A 21,085-nucleotide genomic window follows, 5' to 3' on the forward strand; every position below is an offset into this window, starting at 1 on the left:
AAAGGCACTACTCAGGATATATCCCAAAAATGACAACGTGCAAAGGCCACTCCAAGAAGAGTGCACAGATTTAAAAATTGCAAGTGTAATCATAATAAAATAGCTTGTTTGATCAGGACAGATTCTTAATTGTTAATAGAAAAATACCTCATAAAATCATGGTCAGATTTCGCACATCCCTCTCCCCACCTTTTTCAAAAGCCCATAAGATAAAATGACCAAATGTCCTAACAAATGAAAATTTCAAAGCAAATATTGAATATTTAAATATTTAAATAGCCAAACAAGCATTATTTGTTGATTAATAGTGCATTATCCTTACCTTTCTTTTTAGTGGCTTGTTTAATCTTTAAGCAAACAACACATTCTTTCCTTTCTGAAAGTCCCAAAATATGAAGAAGTTCTTGCACCTCCTTGGCATTGTTGGGGCATATGACACAGAAGGCATCTCCAGGTTGGTAGCAAAATGTTGTTTTCTATTATGAAATAAAGATTTTTTTCTACAGAGTGGTGTAATAAAATAAGTCCCATATTCTCTACTCATAAAACAAAATCATGCCATGTAAGTGAGAAGCAAACATAGTGGTCCCCAACTATGGACTACAGGGTCTGGAAAGGAGGGAGGATGCAGGAGTGGGCTGGAAGTGGGTGTTGTGGGCAAGAGAGGGTGCAGGAGCAGGCTGGGGGTGTGGATCTAGGCGAAAAGAACAGTGCAGGAGGATTGGGGCTGGGGGGTCTGGAAGGGAGGGGTCAGGATGGGGAGTGAGGAGAAGGGAAGAGTCAGGGTGAGGATGCAGGAGCCTGTAGCCGCTTCCTGCTCCCGCCTCACCCCAGTCCCCAGCATGGATCTGCACTGTGGCTTGCCTGATTCAGCCTGCAAGGCTCAGGGATCCAAACCCTCCACCTCACCACAGGCCACATGCTATGGAGGGGAGCCCAAGCCTTGGGTCCAGATCCAGACAAGATCCAGATCTGGACCACATACCAGGAGTTCCCCACCCTGCTCTATGGTGTGGAAGCTGACAGTGGAAGGACTGACCTGAGTAAAGATCCTTTGCATATATGTTAATTATATACTTACATAAAGACTCTTGTCAAATTACTGGCAATGAATTATTGTTAAAAATATTATACTATCTGAATATAAAACTACAGCACCACTGAACTAAAGAGAAATGAAGTGAGGTTCTTCTGTGTAACAACTATCCAACACTAGCTTTCGTGAGGCCATACCCTCTTCCACAGGAGTGGGCACGATACAGCCCACAGGCCCGATTCAGCCCACCAAGCCTTTTCATCAGGGCCAGGGCAGAGGTGGAAGTGCTTCCCAGCCAACAGGTGCTAAGGGATTTTCTTGGGGGCAGGGGCAGCACACAAAACCAGCCAATAGGAGATGAAAGAGCTTGTTGGGGGGCCAGCCACAATTTCTCAGCTCCTGCTGGCTAGTTTCTGGTTAACGAGAGGTGAGAGATTTTGCTAGGGGTACTGCACAACACCCAAAGCTCCAACCCCGCCCCCAGCGCAGAGAGACACATGGAACAGCCAGTGGGCTGGAGCTGCTGGCAGGCAGGGAAGCCTGCCCGAGAGTGCTCCTCACCAGGAGTGCTTAGGGAAAGCACCTCCCAGCCACAGCCTGGTTTTGGCACTGCATCCCAACTCCCTCTCAGACCCTATACCTGCTCCTACATCTCTTCCCCAGGTCAGAATCCTCTCCTGCACCCATACCCCTTCCCAAGCCCTGTACTCCAAACACTGCCCCAGTTCACAACCCTCTTCTTCATCCCCTACTCCCTCTCAAACTCCACACATCTGCTGCTTCCCTGTTCACAACCAGCATCCTACCCTGTGATCTCTTCTGCCCCCAACAACCCAGATCCCACACCTACTCCCTAGCAAAGTACAGCCCGTGGCCACTTACCAAACTCTTGCAGTGCCCCCCACCTCAAAAGATATTCTGTATTATAAAAAAGTTCGATCTCAGAGTTGACCCACACTTCAATCCACTGCAGAAAGCTATTTTAATAATGTGACCCAGAGGATTAGCATATTGCTCCTACCGGCTTTGTTGTCCAATGAATATTTTTTACCCTTCCTTCCACCAGTTGAGAAGTTTTAACAACTTACTGAAATATCAAGTTGCAACAGCAAAGCTGTTTTTACTGCATCTTCTCTAGTGAGCTGAACTGCTTTGGATACTGGGACATGGAAGACTGTGCCCTGAGAAATCAGTGAGGACATGCTGGGTCCCTGAAAAAAGGACGTTAACGTTTGAGCTAATTAATTATAATCCAGTGTACAACAACTGACTATAAAGTGTAAATAAAACCCAGAAGTGATTAGTGGAACACTTTCTTTTTCCATATTAACTTCCTAAAAAACAATTCCAAACCACACTGTAAACATGCACTCTTTATACACATACAGTAGCTTTTAAACAAACTCATACCAGAGTATAATCAGGGGAAAGTTCAAACCAATTTTCAAAAGTAATAATTGTAAAATAGGAAAAAAAAAAAACAGGTTGAGAAGTCACAGCTAAAGTGAGTATCAAATACAGTTACAGTCGTTCTCTTTACTGAGGAGTTACTTTAAAAGATCCAATTTAAAATTAGCAATTGTATTAGACTGCAAAGATGAGAGTAGCCAACAACATAGCTAATGAATGTGGGAAGCATTTACAATTATTCAAGATTTAAAAATAAGAAATTTAGCACACAGCTCTGGTTAAACCAGTTGGCATCTTATGCGGGAGAGCTTTAAATACAATTACATCTGTAATACTCAGCACTCTAAAGTACAGTACAACAAAAGATAACCAGAAATCACATTCTCCATTCACCAGGAGAAGCAACTTATGCAGCGCCCAGAGGGAAGAGCCTATTACACTGCAGCAATCCTTTCTGACGGAATGGAGGGGAAATACTAACTAGCTCCAGAAGGAGCACTTGCATCCCACTTCCGTCAGAGTGTGTCCTCAATCAAAGGCGTGGCTCTAGCTGTCATTTCACTCCCATCAATATCAGTCAGAACCATCCACTATCATTGGAGAAGTTAAGAACGCTGAAAATGGAGCACCATACTGGTTTCTCAGATGGATAGGAATTTTTTCAGTAGCAAAATTCAAACCTTTCCACTGACAGCAGAGAAAGGGCAAATGTGTAGGGGCCATTCAAGGTCTAGATGTTTCAAAAAAACTGTCAGAGATTAGACTGTAATGCCTATCAAAGCTTTAAAATAAGAAAGTGTGTTGCTGGCTACTTTTGAATATCTTGGAGACGCTCCTAATTCTTTAATTAGTAGCTAATCTGAGTCTCTTGAGCTAGTTTTCTAAGCTGTCACACATGGTGAGATTCCTGTGCAACACTTCAGTGGCTAGCTTATACCAGCTTTGGCTAAGCAGAGCAGGTCCATTTTGTTGTTTGACAATGTTTCCACTTTAATTTAAAATAATTGTGTTTTCATTATTTTCGTCCATTCAATAGCTTATTTCACTTCTCCCTTCAGCTTCAAGTATGCTGAGCTCGACAAACTCAGGCTAGTTGATCACTAAGGGCTAGTTTGTAAAATAAAGCAGGGATAGCATGTTACTGAACCACCCTAGGAGTAGCCTAGGAAAGAGAAACTCTGCTGCTTACTCACTCACCCAACTTCCCCTTTAGGGGGAGGAGTGAATTGTGCGTAGTCTATACCTGGTATAACGCAGGTTACATCTATGTGCTAATACAGCTACAGCACGGGGGAAACACAACTCTCATATATACACTTTGCTGATTTCTATTTCAAATGGGCTATCCTGATTAGCTGGCATACTGTTGTCTTCACCTCTTCTTCCCACAGGCCTCTGGCCTCAGGGATAAGGTGCATCAATTTCCTCAAGCGACTTGTTGACTTGAAGGAATCAAGGCACTCCATCTTAAGCTTAATTTTACGGTTTATAATCCTTTGTCACTCTGCCACATAGTATCTCTGCTTTTTGGCAATGTTATCAGAGTCCAAGATGTACTACTTCCAATTAGATTTCCTAATCAACCTTTATATTAACATCAATTTGGAAAAAATTCCATGTAAGTGAGCAATTTTTCTAAAATGCTTGTCGCAGACCACATACAAGGTGGGGCATAAATCCTAATAATAAAGTCCTTTTTAAAGGACTGCCTCAGGTCAAATAATTGGGTATTAACATCTTTTCCCAATTACGAGAACTACAACATTCTACAACAATAATGAATTGCAAAGATTCAAGCAGGAAAAAGTCCACTCAATACTCATCCTTCAGCAAATCTGGACATGTCATGGCATGTGTCACATATTTCCTTAAAGACCTGGGTAGGCATCAGCCAGTCCAGCCAGGAACCTAATTAGAACCCTTTAAATTAACCATTTGGTTTGCTCACAACCCATCGTGCACCAAGGTCTACTCATTCCCACACCCTCTTGCTGACCTACACCAGTGTAGAGAATGCAGAAGTTCTGCAGAGACTATTTCTATTACTGGGCTTGCAGGTAACCAGGAAAGGCTAGAAGGCACCTTAAATTACTTACTTCCCTGCCCATCAGGCTAGCCAAGATATACTGTGGATGTAAATAACAACCATCTATTCCTACTATTTAATCCATAGTCTTCATATTTACAACAGTTATGCGGTAAGAAAAAAAATGCATTGAATTCAATATTGTGGAGACTGAAAAACAGAATGAAAATCAGTGCCACATTATCAAATGCCTTACTCATGTTTCACAAATTTCTAAATGCTTTCAGCATCAACTACAAAAAATTAAAAACTCGTGTCCTCAACATCCAATGACAATTATTTTCAATCTCTTGCCATGTGCTTATCTAGTCAGCAATGACTCCATCTTTTTCCTTTTCTCTTCCCCTCTCAGGTTCCAGTTCTGTAACTCTTTCACTGTTTCCTAACAGGTCTCATATGCACCACTAGAAATCTTCATGTGCTTGGATCAGAGGTGTAGCCATGTTTATCTGTATCCACAAAAACAATGAGAAGTCTCATGGCACATTACAGACTAACACATTTATTGGAGCATAAGCTTTCCTGGGCAAAGACCCACTTCATCAGAAACAAAAACCAAAAAACCTAGTCAAGCACTTTATTTTCATTACTTCACAGAAAAAGAGAACTGTCAAAGAGTGACACCTGAACAATAGTCCAGAGATATGTGGCATGGCTATAGAAGAGTACTGGCCCTTTGAAGTTAAGAATTAAAATTTTCTGTTGTTGAATACTAAATTGGATGCACAGTTCCTTGGTTAACCAAGGAAGTTCTGGTTCCAGATGCAGAAAGATGTTTACCTAGCATCTAAAATATTGTTTCAATACATTTGTCATTTTTTAGTTAATGTAATTCTGGTCAACCTTAGAAGTTGTCTCACCAAAAGCCCCAAAACGACAGAGAGAAGTTTAACAACACATTGAATGGAAAAAAGTTAGCTATCAAATTGATTTAAAAAAAGATAACAAAAAAGCAAGGCAATACTACTTATTCTCAAGTTTCAAGTTCACATGGGGTTTTATTTCAAAACTACCATAAAACAAAGAACATGTCAGAATTCCAACTGTCATCTGAAAGAAACTTAGGAATGTAACCAAATATTCAGGGTCTGGCAAAGAAAGTACAATTTTTGAGCTGTATTCTCTAGACCATTCTGGGCTTCATAACTATGGAGTGCAAAAGATTACTAGCTGAGGCTGCGGAGGTTTGCTTCATTTGTTGTTGTTTTGCATACAGTACCATAGTTTCAAATGGCATCTCTATAAAAGCAAATTGAGCTTAAAGTACCAAAATTGCTAGCTTTTAATCTGAAATTTATTGTTCTATTTACAGCAGTAAAACTAATATGAAGCTATTATGGTGGCTATTTTGCCACAGTTATTGATTATACAACTATATTTGAAACTGTTTTTGCACCATCATATCTAACATTTCTAAAGTACTGTGTTTTGAATGCAATTTGGACTGGACTCATTTCAATACAAGGAGTTTTTTGTTATTACAAAATAAACTTAGATGATGCCAGCAACTAAAGTTGTTCACTTCCTGGCATTCTGATGCAATTTCATTAGAAAAGGCTTAAGATTTTGTCTGTTATCTATCAATTCAGGGCTCCCTAAACTGACAAACATACAGATTCTACCTAAAACATAAGCAGTTGTTTGTTACTTATCTCTTAATTTTTTTCACCTGGGTGACAGAATGACACCACACAAGTGAGTCTGTCTGTCACTTGGGAAAGCTTGGGGAATGTTGCTGTGGGCAGGGGGAGTCAGTAATAACCGCTGGAGCTCAGCTCTGAGAGGCATCTTCCCTCCCTACATGGCCAGGTGGCAACAGCTGCTCCTAGCTCCTGCCCTCCTGGTGAGTACCAGGGTTGATGGTGGGAAGGCTGGGGCCGGCCACACAGCTCCCTCACCGCTCTGGTTAGAAGAGGGGGATTGGCGAGCATGGGGCACAGCCTCCTAGTAAAGTTATATGTAATTCTGCTTCCTTCAGAAACGTATATTTCATTGAACGAATTTTTAAGCCCCACTCTACTATAGAGACATGTGGCAGAAAGAGAGAAACTTTTGAACCATACAGAGCTTCAGCTCAGAAGTTTGTCTTTCTCACCAAGTTGGTCAGATAAAATATCTCTGAAATCCCGAGACAAACACAGATATAACTGCACTCCATTTAACTACAAAAACATAAGTACAAACATCCACCGATCAGAATTTTCTGTCTTTTATCATCCGAAACTTTGAAGTTCTTACCTGGCCAATGTTGTCCTGAAACTGTACATCTATATATTCTAGTGGCAGAGCAGGAATATTAAGAGTGGACTGTGAAAGAGGAGGGACTGATCGATCAAGTGACGGTTCAGTATCTTGAACAGACACCCCAGAGTGAAGATTAGCTGCTGTTTGGCATTGAAGTGAAGGCTCCTGAGGCTTTAATTCCTCTAGCTTCAAATGCTGTATTTCTGAGTCTAAACTGCATGCTCCCGAAATGTGTGTGTCTACAGTCACTGCACAGACACCATTAGAGACAGCTCTGAGATTGTTGCTCATGTCTTCTTTTATGGTCCGTGAAGTAAATGCTCTTCGGAGAGCAAGCCAAAGCCCATCAATCCACGGCTCAACCACTATTTCCAAACTGAAACAAACAAGGTGAAGTGGATGAAAGGAATGATTTATTTTACTTTTATTTCTTATAAAAAAATACCCCAAAAGAACAAAAAAAGTATGATGATGCCTAACTTTTTCCATTACATATATGCAAACAATGCTATTAAGAGGACTTCATTCACTAAAAATTCATCTTTGCATGACAGCACTCTTTTGAGAATTAGAAAAAAACCACTATCAGCTCTATATAAGCTTTATACTCTTATGATGAAGCTCATCATCAGGAGTTAAAAAAGGAGTAACTGGAAAACACCTGACTTTCAGATGTTTCTAATCATACACAGATTAACTAATAAGGTTCTCTCTTTTTTTAAAACATAAAAAGAAATATAATAGTTCTGGCAAGATTTGTATGTTATTCTGTCCTGCACCTTAATATGACTAACCAATATAAAACAGCTTTGCAAAATAGCTTTAATACAAGGCTCTGGTATCCAGCTGGTAGAACTATTTTCTCACAGTTGAATATTTCTATCGCAAAAGAGAATGGAAGTCACTGAGATGAGATTACAGAGTGGGGAAAAAAACAAAAAACAAAATAACTTCAGGGAGTACCCACAATAATTCTACTACTTTAGAAGCAAATAAAAGAGAAACAAAAGGAAAAAAACCCAAAAACTTGCACAAAAGACATGAACAGTAACAAACCAAATTGGTATGCTGAATTGGATAAACCTCAGTCGCATGAAGCGGAGGTAGCAGTTTTGTTTGAATCCAATCTCCATATACTAGCTGGAGATCACATTACCCACTATCTTGACTACGGAGTATGGCCAGTCTTAGCTCTTCCCCATCATGGGTACTCAGTCCCACTCAGGCCAGATTTGCCTTCCTCCTCCTACACTCCAAAGGAAAGTCTCATGAACAAAAACCCAGGAGGATAACTTCTGCTGTCTCCTTGTTGGGGCAAAGTGCCATATTGTTGGTTGCTCTGGGGTGTCAGTCTTAATCCTGGTGGGCCCTCAGGTTTGCGTCTCCCCTACGGAAGGGCGCATGCATAGCCTCTCACTCTGGAGCAGCTTATTTCCCCACTGCCATTAGCCTGGCATCAGTTCTTCCGTCTCTCATTCTCTGCAGGGAAAGTGTTTTTAAAGGCCTTAGGCAGCCTTTAATTGAATTCCTGTGTCCCTAATTGACCTGAGATAACCCCTTATCAGCTTGTAGGAAAAAGGCTCTAACGTTTTATGGCTAATATATCAGACTTCCTGGACCCTCTGGCAACCATTCAGCCTGATTGTGTCACACATCTCCCACTCCTGCTGAAAAACATGGAGTGGGCTACTTGGTTGAAAAACAAGGCACCCTTGACATGCAATCAGCATTGCATGGATCCTCATCTGCGTTGCACTCTGAAGTGAGAGGGTATTAATGACAGGCATCATTGTGTTACCCTTGTATTTCTTTCTTTGTTCCAGTGCATCCATTTCAGGGGTGAATGATCTGCAATGAGGGTAAACATCCATCCAAGCAGGTCGTAACAAAGGATTTCCATGGCCCACATTCCCAGAAGATACTTCTTCCCTATCATGGCATACTGTTGTTTTCTGGGAAGAAGTTTCCCATTAGGGGAAAGGATTGGGTGTGCTTGCTTTCATATCGTTTGAGAAAACACAGCTTGCAAACCAACCTCACAGACATTGGTTTGCAACATAAAATTCTTCTTAAAGTCTGGGGCTACAAGCACTGGGGTAGCATGGAGAGCAGTCCTCAGGTCTATAAAAGCTTCTTCAGCTAAGCTGGTCCATTTCACTATGTTTGGGCCTTGGACTTTTATCAGCTCTATCACCAGGTATGCTCTGGTACCAAAGTGGCAAATGAATCACCTATAGTGCCCAAGTACCTCCAGGAATGCTCTGACCTATTTCTTCCTGATTGACTGGGCCCAAACTTTGTATCACCTGCCCCTTGTCCAGTTGGGATTTCACCATGCTCCATCCCACAGTGCCTGGCTACTGCTGGCCCGACTGCATGTTTGGAAGGATTCACAGTCAGACTCACCTTCTCATCTTATCCAGTATTGCTTTCACCTTTTCTAGGTGCAGCTTCCAGTTTGGGTTATGTATGAGGTTATCATCAAGATAAGCAGTCGCATACTTGCCATGTGAATGCAAACAGGTTTTCCATGAGGTACTGGAAGGTTGCAGGAGTCCCATGTAATCCAAAAGAGGACTGTGTACTGGTACAATCCTTCTAGTGTAGAAAATGCAGTCTTCTCTTCGGTTTCTTTGTCCAGAAGGATTTGCTAATACTCTTTGGTCAGGTCAAAGGTGAACAAAAGCTGGACTTTTCCCAGTCAATTAACTCATCTATCCAAGGTATGGAGTAAGCATTGAACCAGGACCCCTTGTTCAATTTTCTGAAGTCATTGCAGAACCTCTTGCAGCCACCCGGTTTAGGCACTAGGACAACTGGTCTGGACCACTGATTATCGGATTCCTCGCCAACTCCTATCTCCAGCACTCACCTAACTTCAGTCCTGATCTCCTTTAGGATACTGCAGTGCTTAACATTCATTCACCTTTACCCAAAGACCTGTGATGATAGACTTCTGTGGTCCAGCCTGGCTTCTGTGAAGACATCATGCTTCTGTGAGGAATTCTGCTCATTCAGAGGTCAAGTCAGAGGGCATTCCCACCTGTCCCTGATCTTTATTTCCTTGAAGTGGCACCCCCAGGGTGACCACATAAACCTCCTTGTCTTGCCAGGACTTCAAAAAGTTAACATGGTAGATCTGTCCTGGCTTCTGGTGATTAGGCTTTCAAACCTTATATATTCAACCTCTTCAATGGCTTTTATAAATTCTTAGGCTTTGTCAACTGGCCAAGAGCTTACTCGCAGCTGTGGTACCAGCAACATTACCCAATCTCTCACCTGGAATTTCAGGACCATCATTCAACAATTGTTGCAAGTCCACTGCGTCTCTTGTGCCTTCTCCACTGTGTTACGGGGACTTGGATTATCCTGTCCTTCATCTGCATCACATGCTTCATATTTATTTTCCCTCATTACACTGTTCATCCCAGTCCTCCTTGGCAATCTTCATTATGCTGCAGGAGTGGCAAAAGGTATAACAGCTCTAAAGGAGAAAACCTGCTTGAAGTCTGGGAAACCGCCTTATAGCAAACATGAGATAGGCTAATAAGGTATCCCAGTGCCTCCTATCCTGCCTCACCACTTTCTGAGTCATGATGTTCAGAGCCATATTAAAGCATTCAATGATGTCATCAGTCTGTAGATTGTAGACTCAAGTTCCTAGGGCCCAGGATTCATACAATGAGCATCATAAACAAAGTTCTTCATCAAGATTGATACAAAGGGGGATTCCTTGAGGGTGATCCATCAAGATCATTTTAAATATCCCCACCTAGAGAAAACAAACTCCTTGGCTATCATCTAGCATGCTGCGTTTTGTAGGAGTTCAGTTTCTGGGTAGCGAGTGGCACAGTCCAGAACAATGAGCACACGCTGATGATCCTGAGCAGGCTTCTCCAGTGGACCTATCAGATCAATGGCTACCCTCTCTAATGTGACTTCAATAATTGGCAGAGGTACTAAAGGTGCCTTAGGTTGGGAGCCATATAACTGGCTCTCTGTGCAGAAGGCACAGTATCATCGAACCTCCATACAAACTCCTGGCCAAAAAGAATCTTCGTAAGATTTGACTGAGGTGCTCTCTGAACAAATTATTGTGAGCTAGATCCCTCTTTGTCCTCTGGTGTGTTTTCTTGCACTTGCAGTCAAACTACTCTATATAATAGGTACCTTTTTATCTGAAAGTATGACCCTGAGCCTTTGGTATTCCCCTCCACCAGGGCTCCATTCACTCAACCGCCTTTCTAATATAATCACATAGCAGATCATTGGCTTGACCCTGCCCAAAATTCTCAAATAAGGGTCCAATATACCCAAACTCAAAGACACCTGTGTCTGTTTTCCTCTCAGGATTGGTCTCCATGGAACTGGGTTCAGCTTCCAGCTCATCAACCTTTTGCATTACCCAGCTGCCAGCTGGATATGATTTCTTCCATACAAGTACAGCCTTTTGGTTTTGGGCAAAGATCCTGGGTCCCAAACTCTTGTCTGCCCTTCCTTCTCGCCTAGTCTTCCAGGGCTTCCCACTTGTAGAGGACAACTCCGGCGCTAATTCACAATGAGGACAAGTTTCTAGAGTCAGTGTATCAATTTGGGAGTTACTACCTTCCTCTGACTCATCTATGGGGAGTAGGCCTTCAAACCCTGGGAAGTCTCATCCCATAAGGATCCAATATGCGAGCTTTGGGACCACCCCTCCTATCACCTTCCTGGTATTCCCAGAGACCTCAATGAGTACAGAGATGGTTAGAGAACAACTGACAGTATCTTAGTCAACTTGCTATTCTGGTGCACTTGACCTGAGACAGCTGATCCTGCACCACTAGTTGACCTGCGATCAGTGTGACGGCACTTCTGGCATGCACTAATGCAATAGTCTATATGCCATTCATCCTAACTGGTCAGGTGAACCTTGGGGGACGCTCCACAATTCCCACAAAGCTTGTCAAGCCACAATGATCTTCGTGATTCTCCAGACTGCACTTCATGGACTCCTTCACATTAGGACACTGGACTGAATATATGTCCTAGTTCCCCACAAGTACAACATCTATGTTCTGCTTGAAGTACCTCCCTATTCTTTGGGCTAGTAGGCCTTATCTCATTACACTCCTCTCCCCAGGTCCACAAGTCCCTTTGCAGCCTCAGGCCACTCTTCAACCTCCTTCATTTCAACATAATTCTACCTAGTGTTTTGGAAACCCAGGCCCTCAGGCAGGCACTGGTCTCTTGACCCAGCACATCTCTTTCTTGGTAGTCTACGAAAGTTCTTTGGCCATTAAGCGTCTCTCTGAGGGCACCTAACGCATCATGGGAGGAGGGATTCTTCTGGCTGACCAATCTTCCTCAGAGTTTTGGTAGTAGTCCTCTCATGAACTTATCCAAGACCACAATTTCCAAAATTTTCTCCAGGCTATGGACCTCAGAGCACAGCCACTTCCCTATTAGATGGATCAGGCTGAACAGCTAAGACCTCGGTGCTTTGTTTTCCTTGTACCTCCACTCATGGGACCTCTGGACCCTTACAGTTGTCATCACAATGGACCTTGCCAGAAACTCTGCCTTCAGCAGCCGCTTCTGCGGCCATGTTATAGCAGGCCTTCTATGCCTCCATACACAGGACAGAAGCAAGAATGTTGGCTCATTAGTCTTTTGGCTGGACCTCACGTAGGGCCATTTTCTCAAAGGTCAGAAGATATACCTCCACATCTTCCACTGTCGTCTTCCGGAGGTAACTACCTTCTCTCAGGGACTGTATGTCATTGTGGCCACAAGTCAAAATGGTAAGGGCCTTCAGCTGGTTCACTATCTCCTACAGGCTGACTTGATCCTGGGCTGCCTGGCTCATCAGCAGTTGATTTGTTTCTTGCTGTAGCCATATTGACCCTTGTTGGGCAGGCATCTGGACCGTGGTAGCCTCCTGTTGTGCCACCATGGCCTGTACCATCACGCTCACTTTATCATCCATTTTGGTGGGTGAGGGTAACTTTCCTTGCCCTGGGACAGTTCACCCCAAAGCATATCCCACCCCTGACATTTGTAGATCCAATTATTTTCTCCCACCAGCCTTACCACTTCCCATTCTGTTCTCCCTTAGTTGTATTTTCAGGGTACGCCTGAGGGTTGGTATATGAGGTGATTCTCTACCAAATGAAAAGGAAACAATCTTATACACAAAAACCCAGAGGAGTATCCTGAGGCAAGCTGCCATCCTGCTGGTTGCCCAGGAGTGTCAGACCTTTCTTTGGGGGCCCTCAGGTTTGGCTGTTTCACCAATGTGAAGGACTACAGCCTCTCACCCTTGAGCAGCTTGTTTTCCTGCTTCCACTAGGCTGGCAGGATTTTAAAGGCCTCAGGCAGCCGTTAATTGGATTTGTCTCCCTAACTGACCTCAGGTAACCCCTTCTCAGCTTGTAGGAAAAAGGGCCTTTAATGTCTAGGACTAGTACATCAGCCTAAAGAACCTCTTGCAGCCATCTAGCCTGACTGTATGTATAAGACAGAATTGTCTTTGGTTAAACCTAAAAACTGGCAATAAATACTTTCACCCATAAAGTAGGAACAAAAAGTCTAAGCATGTCATTGTTTACAAGAAGATCTTCACACCCACTGGAGCTGTGGATACTTAGCACTTCTCCATAAACAGGCCGTTTCACATGCACTGAAGATAAATATGCTTCTTCTAGCTCAAACTAGGTTGAGCACAATCAGGTGCTTAGCATTGTTAACTATTATGGCCTTCACTTAGTGCTCAGCAAATAGAAGCATTCATTCATATTTAATTCTGTGTTTATTGGGAGAAAAATAAGAGAACAATTAATTCTGCTCATACCCTACACAGTCATCTGCCAGTCCAGTCTCATAGAAATGCTGTGCACCAAGTTCCTGGAGTCGTTTATCTACTATCTTTCCACCATTGCAGAAGAACATGTATTCAGAATCTCCAAGACCTGAAAAATGCATGTAAAAGGGGTTTATATCTACCAGACAAATAGATACAAAAATTTACAGCAAAAATCAAGATATTCTCTCACAAACAGGAAAGTTGGTATGTGTATGAAAGCAGATATATTTAAGATGGTAAATTAACAAAAAGATGCATGACTTTAAAATTGAACGTTTACAGGATTAAGATACAACAGGTATCTTCATTTAGCTGCCCAGTGCCCAATTTAAGAGGTTATGTTTCTGCTGGTGAAGTTTAGGCACTGAAAATGCCTTGGGCAACATCATCTTGTTGTGTTTTAGGAGTTTACAATAATAAATTGTTGTGAGAGAAAGACAAAACACATAAACTACCTGAAAGCAAACTGCAGGTTGTAAATATCACACGAGTTCACAAACAAACTTATTTCAGATACCACTGAGATTGTTAATATATGTCATGAACTTAAGGGAGCAAAACACATTAAACTTACTAGAGGGAAAAAGAATACATACATTAGAATGCATGAAAGTGTACATAAGTTTTAAAAAAAACGTAAATTTTAAAAGTAGAGAGGTATATGGAAATAAATTATGAGGTAAATTTCCCACATTGCACTGCTGAGGAACCATCAGAGATACTGTGTAAAAAAATATCCAAGCATAATTCTTAAGTCCGTTCCCTCAGTGATCTTAGCAAAGCTCCTGATCCAGCACAGGTTCAGAGAGGATACCTGATCTTAACTAAACTGTGACTATGTGGTCTCACTGTCTTCTCAGTGGCCTGAGAGGTCATGGTAAAAAGGTATTACAGGGTACCTTTCCCCACTATTGACAAAGAATCGGAGGCCTGGGAAGGACCTAGAGAGGTCATCTAATCCAGTCCCTTGCACTCATGGCATGATTACCTAGACCATACATGATTGGTTTATCTAAACTACTCTTGAGAATCCATATGATGGAGATTTCACAACCTTACTAGGCAGTTTATTCTGGTCCTTGACTGCCCAGACAGTAGGTTACCAACTATCTAATCAAGCAAAACTGAGCACCCTTTGTCTAGGTCATGTCTTGCTGCTTCCCCAAAGATCTGCCCTGTTCATCTTATTTTCCCTCCTTCTATTGTTCCCTCTCCCCCTCCCCTGCCATTTGCTCTTTTTCATCAGGCTGGGCAGGTGGCTGGAGTGAGAGCGAGTGAGGGCTGTAAGCTGGGGCCAGAAATGAGGGGGGTTCAGGTACAGTGGGAATCAGGCCTCAATCTGGGAGCACAGGCTCTTGGGTGGTGGCAGAGATGAGGGGCTTCAGGTTCAGAAGGGAGCTCCAGGCTGGGGCTATCAGAGTCCAGGGGGGCGCTTAAGGCTGAGGCATGGTGTGATGTACTGGCAGATACCTGTGTATGTGTGTTGCTCACAGAGAGTGTGTAGCTCCTGCTGAGGGTAACCTAGGTGACCAGGTGACACCTCTGGACTGCAGACAAAGGATGAGGTGGAGCCTGAGGGGTTCAAATTGGAATTGGGAGCTGGAAAGCAGTTAGTTTGCCCTGGGAGAGAGAGAGACAAAGGAGGGGGCAAGGCCTCCTCTCCCCATCATGGATTGGACTGACTGTCCCTGCCTGTTGTACTGACTCTTCTGTGAGACAGTGTCCTGTCAGCTAATAAACCTGCTGTTATCCTGCTGAGTGACAGTCAGTCCTGTCTGCAGACGGGGTGCAGAGCTTGGGGACCCGCTGAAGCCCATCACACATGGTAGTAGGGATAGGAAGATATAAGGACTTCAGGTGACACTTATCTTGGGGGGCTCCTTGGAAGCGGTGACATGTCCCTTGGCTATAACGTGGAAGCACAGTCAGGTGATTCTGCACACTGTGTGCTGTCTCTGCCTGCAGACACCATCCCACAGAACCACTGGCCACCATTCCCCTAGGAGCCACAGGACATATCATCACTTCTGGGGAGCCATGCAGAGCCAGGCTAGGAGCCTGCCTTAGCCTCACTGCACTGCCAACCAGACAGTGCTGAAAGGAGCCACAATGGTCCCTTTTCAACTGGGTGTTCTGGTTGAAAACCAGACACTTGGCAAATCTTACCTGTCAGGAAATTTTTCCTAATGCGCAATCTGAATAATTTTTCCTGCATTTTAAAGCCATTGCTTCTTGTCCTATCTTCAGAGGTTTAAGAGAACATTTTTTCTCCTTCCTTCATGTAACAACATTTTATGTACTTGAAAACTGTTCCCTCCCCTGTCTGTAGATATACTGTTAGTTTTAAAGATGTCATTACAGAGCTAACAGACATTGAATCAATTACCAAAAAAAAAAAAGAAAGAAAGAAATCAATGCTCTGATCCACATTCTCAATCACCATCTTCAATAAGTGTCTTCTCCAGACTAAATATGATTATGACTGCATATTCTTATAGTCTTCCAAAAACTCTCAACTTTAAAAAATAAACTACAGACTACATATCATGAAGTTTTTTAGCATGATAACTGAAATGCAGATTAAATAGTCAGCAACTCTCCGATAGTGGAATTAAAGCTATTCAGATGAACTTCTGCATTTCCAGAACTGTTTGGCCTTTGTTTTTATGCTTCAGTATACTTTGATTTACTCCGCTAAATTATTGACAAGTGTTAACAATTTTTATTCTAGCTTAATTAACAAACCCCATTTGATAGTTCATACTATGGTTAAAATATGTCATAACACAAGTATTAAGAATTTTCAGATAAAAAACCACCAACATATATACATTTTTACATCTCCAAACTGACTTTGTCAATTTATTACAAATTTGGTAATAAAATATTTTCCATATCCACACTTTGTATCCCAATTTGTAGTTTCACATTATTTCTTACCCCTAAGAATGCCCAATCACTATTAAATTGATAAATCACATTTTAATGACAAATCCTACCTATACAGTTGCACAATTACTACACTTAAAAATCAGTTAAGAATACAAGACTAAAAGGGTAAAGTAAGAGATTTGTCTGATAGCACCCTTTTCTGCATGAACTCTGGCTTGATCTGGATGAGCAACTGCCCTCCCTGAGAGAATTCTGCCTACAATCATCTCACCAATTCCAGGGAAGCTAATTTCAAGCAGGGTCAGCTGTTGTGCTTGTTTCCTTTTAGTTAAGGACTCCTGAACAGATAAGATCAAAACTTCTCCAAACTCCTTTCGGTCCACTTCTGTTTCAGGAAATTATTTCCTCCAGCAGCAGTTCCAGTCTCTGTCAGGTATTGCAGCTTCTTCTCTACACTTCCTGCTCTTCCTTTCGTGACAAATAGCCAATTAAGCTGTAGATTTTTTTTTTTTTTAACAAGACACAGCCAATAGTGGTAGTCAGCCAGCCAGTGACTGGTTTCTGACCTCAATCAAGTGGTATCCATCCTTTAAGCCTTTTTATGCTTGTGAAGTTATAGCTACTGTTTTAAAATAACTTTTAAAAAAAAAAAAAAAAAAAAAAAAGAAACCACACTATGGTGGGGACAACATAGTGACAAGTTAATTTCTGATGATCACATACAAGTACAGGAAATGGTGGCACATGAAATATTCTATTACCTAACAATCCATAACACAGATGTGCAAAATGATCAGCTGGCAGAGTCTTATTTTTAATTTCCTTAACAAATTTGCGAGCTGTGTCCGGAGGGTCTCCAGTGCCAGTAGTAGAAATAACAATAACTACAGGGTCCTTTTCTGTTGCCAGATTATACTAGAAAAAGAGAAAGAGAGAGAGAAACCAAATTAAAAAGTATTGCCTAAACCTAAAAGATATTTATCGTCAGGTGAAAGTGCTGATCCTGGCAGTGTTCCTTTTACAGTTTAGATGGCCTTCCACTTTTACTTTTCTCCCTATCCCACGTCCTTATGCTCTCTTTTTTCTTTTCTTCTTTATCTGCATGAGACCACAACAAGCCTTCTAAATAATAAGTTTATTTGGTGGATGCAACATTAAATAAGATGTTATCAGCAAAAAAAGTAATCAGCTCTATTCTTATGTGGAACAGTTTCCATAGAAGAAGAAAAGAAGAGAGACTATCATGCCAGAAGGCTGAAATGCCTGTTCACCTCTCAACTCTATGATGTATGTATAATTAACCTAAAAAACACCACTGGTACTATACAAAAAGATCAGCGTTCAGTTCTTTCTGAGCAAGACAAAAACAGCATTTTTAAACTATACTTGCAACTCAGTAGCATTACAAAAATCTCATGAAACAGCATGAAGGCAGAAAGTGTGAAATCTATAAACACTTTCAATCCTGTGAAATAATGGCATCTGCATATTTTTGGGTCAATTTTTCAACAAAGCTTTAATCCAGCAATGGGCAACGCAGGCTACTGAGTGATCTTCCTTCATCTCAGTAGGCTGCAAGATTTTTTAAACCAAGATGGTCTTTCAGGATAGAGTAGTTTTGCTAACTGCACCTGCACACCTAGAATTTGCAGGCGTTCCAAATGAACAAGAGCTGTGCTTTGATTGGATGCAGAGGGAGCGCATGGCTCTTGCAATCAGTATTGTGTGCAATCAGCACACATCTCACTTCACATGCCCTCGCTTTATGTTCTTGTCACTTTAGGAATACTGGTAGGAATACAAACCAGTAGAATCTGGCAACCCAGTCCATGAGCAACAGTAACCAAAATGTCTTGTGGGCCACACGCAGCCCACCGGCTGTCCACCACTGCTTTAATCTCACACCTTATGCTTTGTGTCGACAATCAGTTAAAGGCAAAATTCTGAGCACATCATTACTGGTATATCCAGACTTAAGATATGGTGTTTTGAAAATGTGGCTGTCTACAGTATCTGCCACCTGCCATGGGCAAAATTCATCTTTTGCTTATCTTAATTTTTAATGATGCTTTGTTAAGTGTTACACATTGCTTTCACAAGAACTATTTAATCAATGCTGGCCTTTATTTACATGGATTTGAAAATTCTGAGTTGAAAACAGTTCAGCTTGTTTGATAAGTAAAGCTGTCCAGAGCAAGAGAAAAATGGTTGCAGCTGCACTGTGAGCTTACTGGCAATGGTGTTATCACCTGCCGCTTTGATTAATCAGAAATCTACACCTTCTGAAGTGTCCCTGCAGGGTAAGTCTGGAATCACATGAACAGCTACTAAATCAAATGAATTGTCTCTCTCATGTTTTAATTTAAACATGTTCCAAGTACTTTTATTTAAACAAAATGCTTATGACAAATTATAAATAAAGGTAACGACCGATGCTACAGAATCTTAAATTAGGAACTAAAGATCTATAGTAGGGATGATACGATGCCCTTAACAGCAGTGTTTGGTCTTCATTTAGAACTCAAGATTTTGTGGGGCTTTTTTTCTTCAAACCCATAATAATGTAAGTTGTTGGGTCTTTCACCTCTTTGTCAAGGCACAGAAAAATGGCATCCACACAGACCCTGTACCATCAAGTAATTCTAAAAAAGTTCTGATTTATGAATGAAGGCAATTGAAGTCTATCTAGATACTTTTTTTGCAATGTCTCAAATAACTTGTTAAGCTTTTTCAATATAAATTATAAAACTAAAATCTAAAATTCATTTCTGTTCAGATGCTGTTTTACACCCTAAACTTAACGCTTCAGACATAGCCAGCTATAATACCTTTAATACAACCATGCAGGAATAAACCCACAAGGAGTACAACACATTTTTTTCTTTGTACATATCAGAATCAAAACAACGATGCTTAAAACATGTCTTCCGTCAATCCACAGGCAAGGTCTTATGGCCTCGTGCATGTGCTGAGCATTAAGTAACATGCAGCTTTGCAGAACCACAAACACTTGAGATGTGCTCCAGGTCAGAGAGGCCTGGCATACCATACAGAAGACTGAAGAACCTTCCATGCATTGCTGAAGTCTCACACACATGCATTTGTGGCATAAATCCCTAGCCTATAGTGCTTTGGAAACCATTCTTGTAGCAGGCCCACTGGAATCATTAAGGGTATGTCTACACTGTAAAAACCAAACAATACCATAGCAGAAACAAGCCTTAAAGCCTGGCTTTACAGACTCAGGCTCATGTAAATTGCCATATAGATGTTTTGGCTCAGGCTGGAATTCAGGCTCTAATCCCTCAGCCTCCACTCTTCTCCCAAAGGCTACAGAGCCTGGGCTGGAATGTCTACACCACTATTTTACTGCCATAGTGTGATCCCCACAAGCCTGAACATGTAGACCTTGGCACTCGGAGATCCAGCACAGACATAGTGAACAAGCCTCATGCCCTAGCAAGTCAGCTGTTTTTTCTAGGTCATATTCAGCCCTCCAGCTCAGGCTACTCCTAAGGCCCCAATGCTAGGTCAGGACCTTTTCTCCCCGCACTCTTAGATGCTACTTCTGTGCTTCACTCTTGGTGCAAATTCAGGAGGTAAAAAAGAGGAGACTTGCTCCAACCTTGCCTAATGGGTGAGAGTTTGCATGCAAGTGCTTCTTGGAGACACTGAAAAACTGTCACACCTCTTTCCCCTTTTGGCAAAATTAGCCTAACTCAGCATAGCTGACAGTCCCTGATCTGACACATGCAGAACCTCCATAGGAGGCAGAGAATCTGGGATTATGGCAGTTCTCACCTGGCCCCAAGCTGCAGTGGTGAGAGGGGGCTGGCATTGTTTGAGTTATCTGAGTTTAGGTTAAGACTGCTATGGATGTTATCAAAAAAGATACATAACATACTCTCTTTTCTACACCTGCACATAGTTTCCAACAGCATTAACGGCTACTATAGGAGCACACCAAGGAAAATATATTTCTTTAAAAGTCTGTTTTCCAAAACAGCATAGAAGATCTCACCTTGTCAGACTCACTTACACAGTGAATATCAGCTTCAAATCCATGTGCATCTGCCTGCTCACATATTTGCTCAGCTATGGCTTTTGCCTGTCCCTTCTGTGTTGCATAAAGCAGCAAAAACCTCCTCTTTATTTCGCAGCACATTTTTAACTACACTGCAGAAATGAAAAGGAAAGGCAAGTTTACTTCACACAAAGAAACTGAAGCCCGGATCATTTGCAGCAAAACACATACCTGCTTTCTATAGCAAATATGCAGAGCAAGGTCCCTAACTAAAGGGCAACCGATGTAGGTTGACTCCTACACCTACACAAAGATATTTGCGGGACTGTGTCTAGCAGGATTTGTTGGTGAGACAAGCATACCACGTTCAGGTGGGTTTTCACTGATTTTACTTGGAAACAAAACAACAGAGCAATTCTCACAAAAGAGGAATACTGCTATTTGTCACATAATCTGGTTTCTCATAAGAAATTGGTATATTTTTGGAGTTTGCATAAGAGAAATGGGTGGACACTTGGTAAAGCCAAAAGTAACAACCGAAGTGTACAA

At 41.9% G+C, this 21,085-nt stretch overlaps 1 protein-coding gene across 6 annotated transcripts in view; it reads right to left on the reverse strand.

The window, feature by feature from the left end:
• Window positions 1–21,085, reverse strand: part of MTRR (5-methyltetrahydrofolate-homocysteine methyltransferase reductase) — a 94,328-nt gene that overhangs the window by 62,805 nt on the left and 10,438 nt on the right. For 3 of the 6 annotated variants that reach the window (XM_074987861.1, XM_074987863.1, XM_074987862.1), the window contains exons 2-7: window positions 20,534–20,688; window positions 17,274–17,427; window positions 13,609–13,726; window positions 6,771–7,152; window positions 2,125–2,247; window positions 323–476 (exon numbers count right to left, since the gene is read on the reverse strand). In XM_074987861.1, coding sequence (XP_074843962.1) covers window positions 323–476; window positions 2,125–2,247; window positions 6,771–7,152; window positions 13,609–13,726; window positions 17,274–17,427; window positions 20,534–20,677 — 1,075 coding nt within the window. In that variant the 5' untranslated portion in view covers window positions 20,678–20,688. The remainder of the gene's footprint in view (window positions 1–322; window positions 477–2,124; window positions 2,248–6,770; window positions 7,153–13,608; window positions 13,727–17,273; window positions 17,428–20,533; window positions 20,689–21,085) is intronic. The other 3 variants (XM_074987864.1, XM_074987865.1, XM_074987866.1) reach the window with 3 other exon arrangements.

Source organism: Carettochelys insculpta, chromosome 2 (assembly GCF_033958435.1).
Source record: "Carettochelys insculpta isolate YL-2023 chromosome 2, ASM3395843v1, whole genome shotgun sequence".
In the NCBI taxonomy this organism is placed as follows: domain Eukaryota; kingdom Metazoa; phylum Chordata; order Testudines; family Carettochelyidae; genus Carettochelys; species Carettochelys insculpta.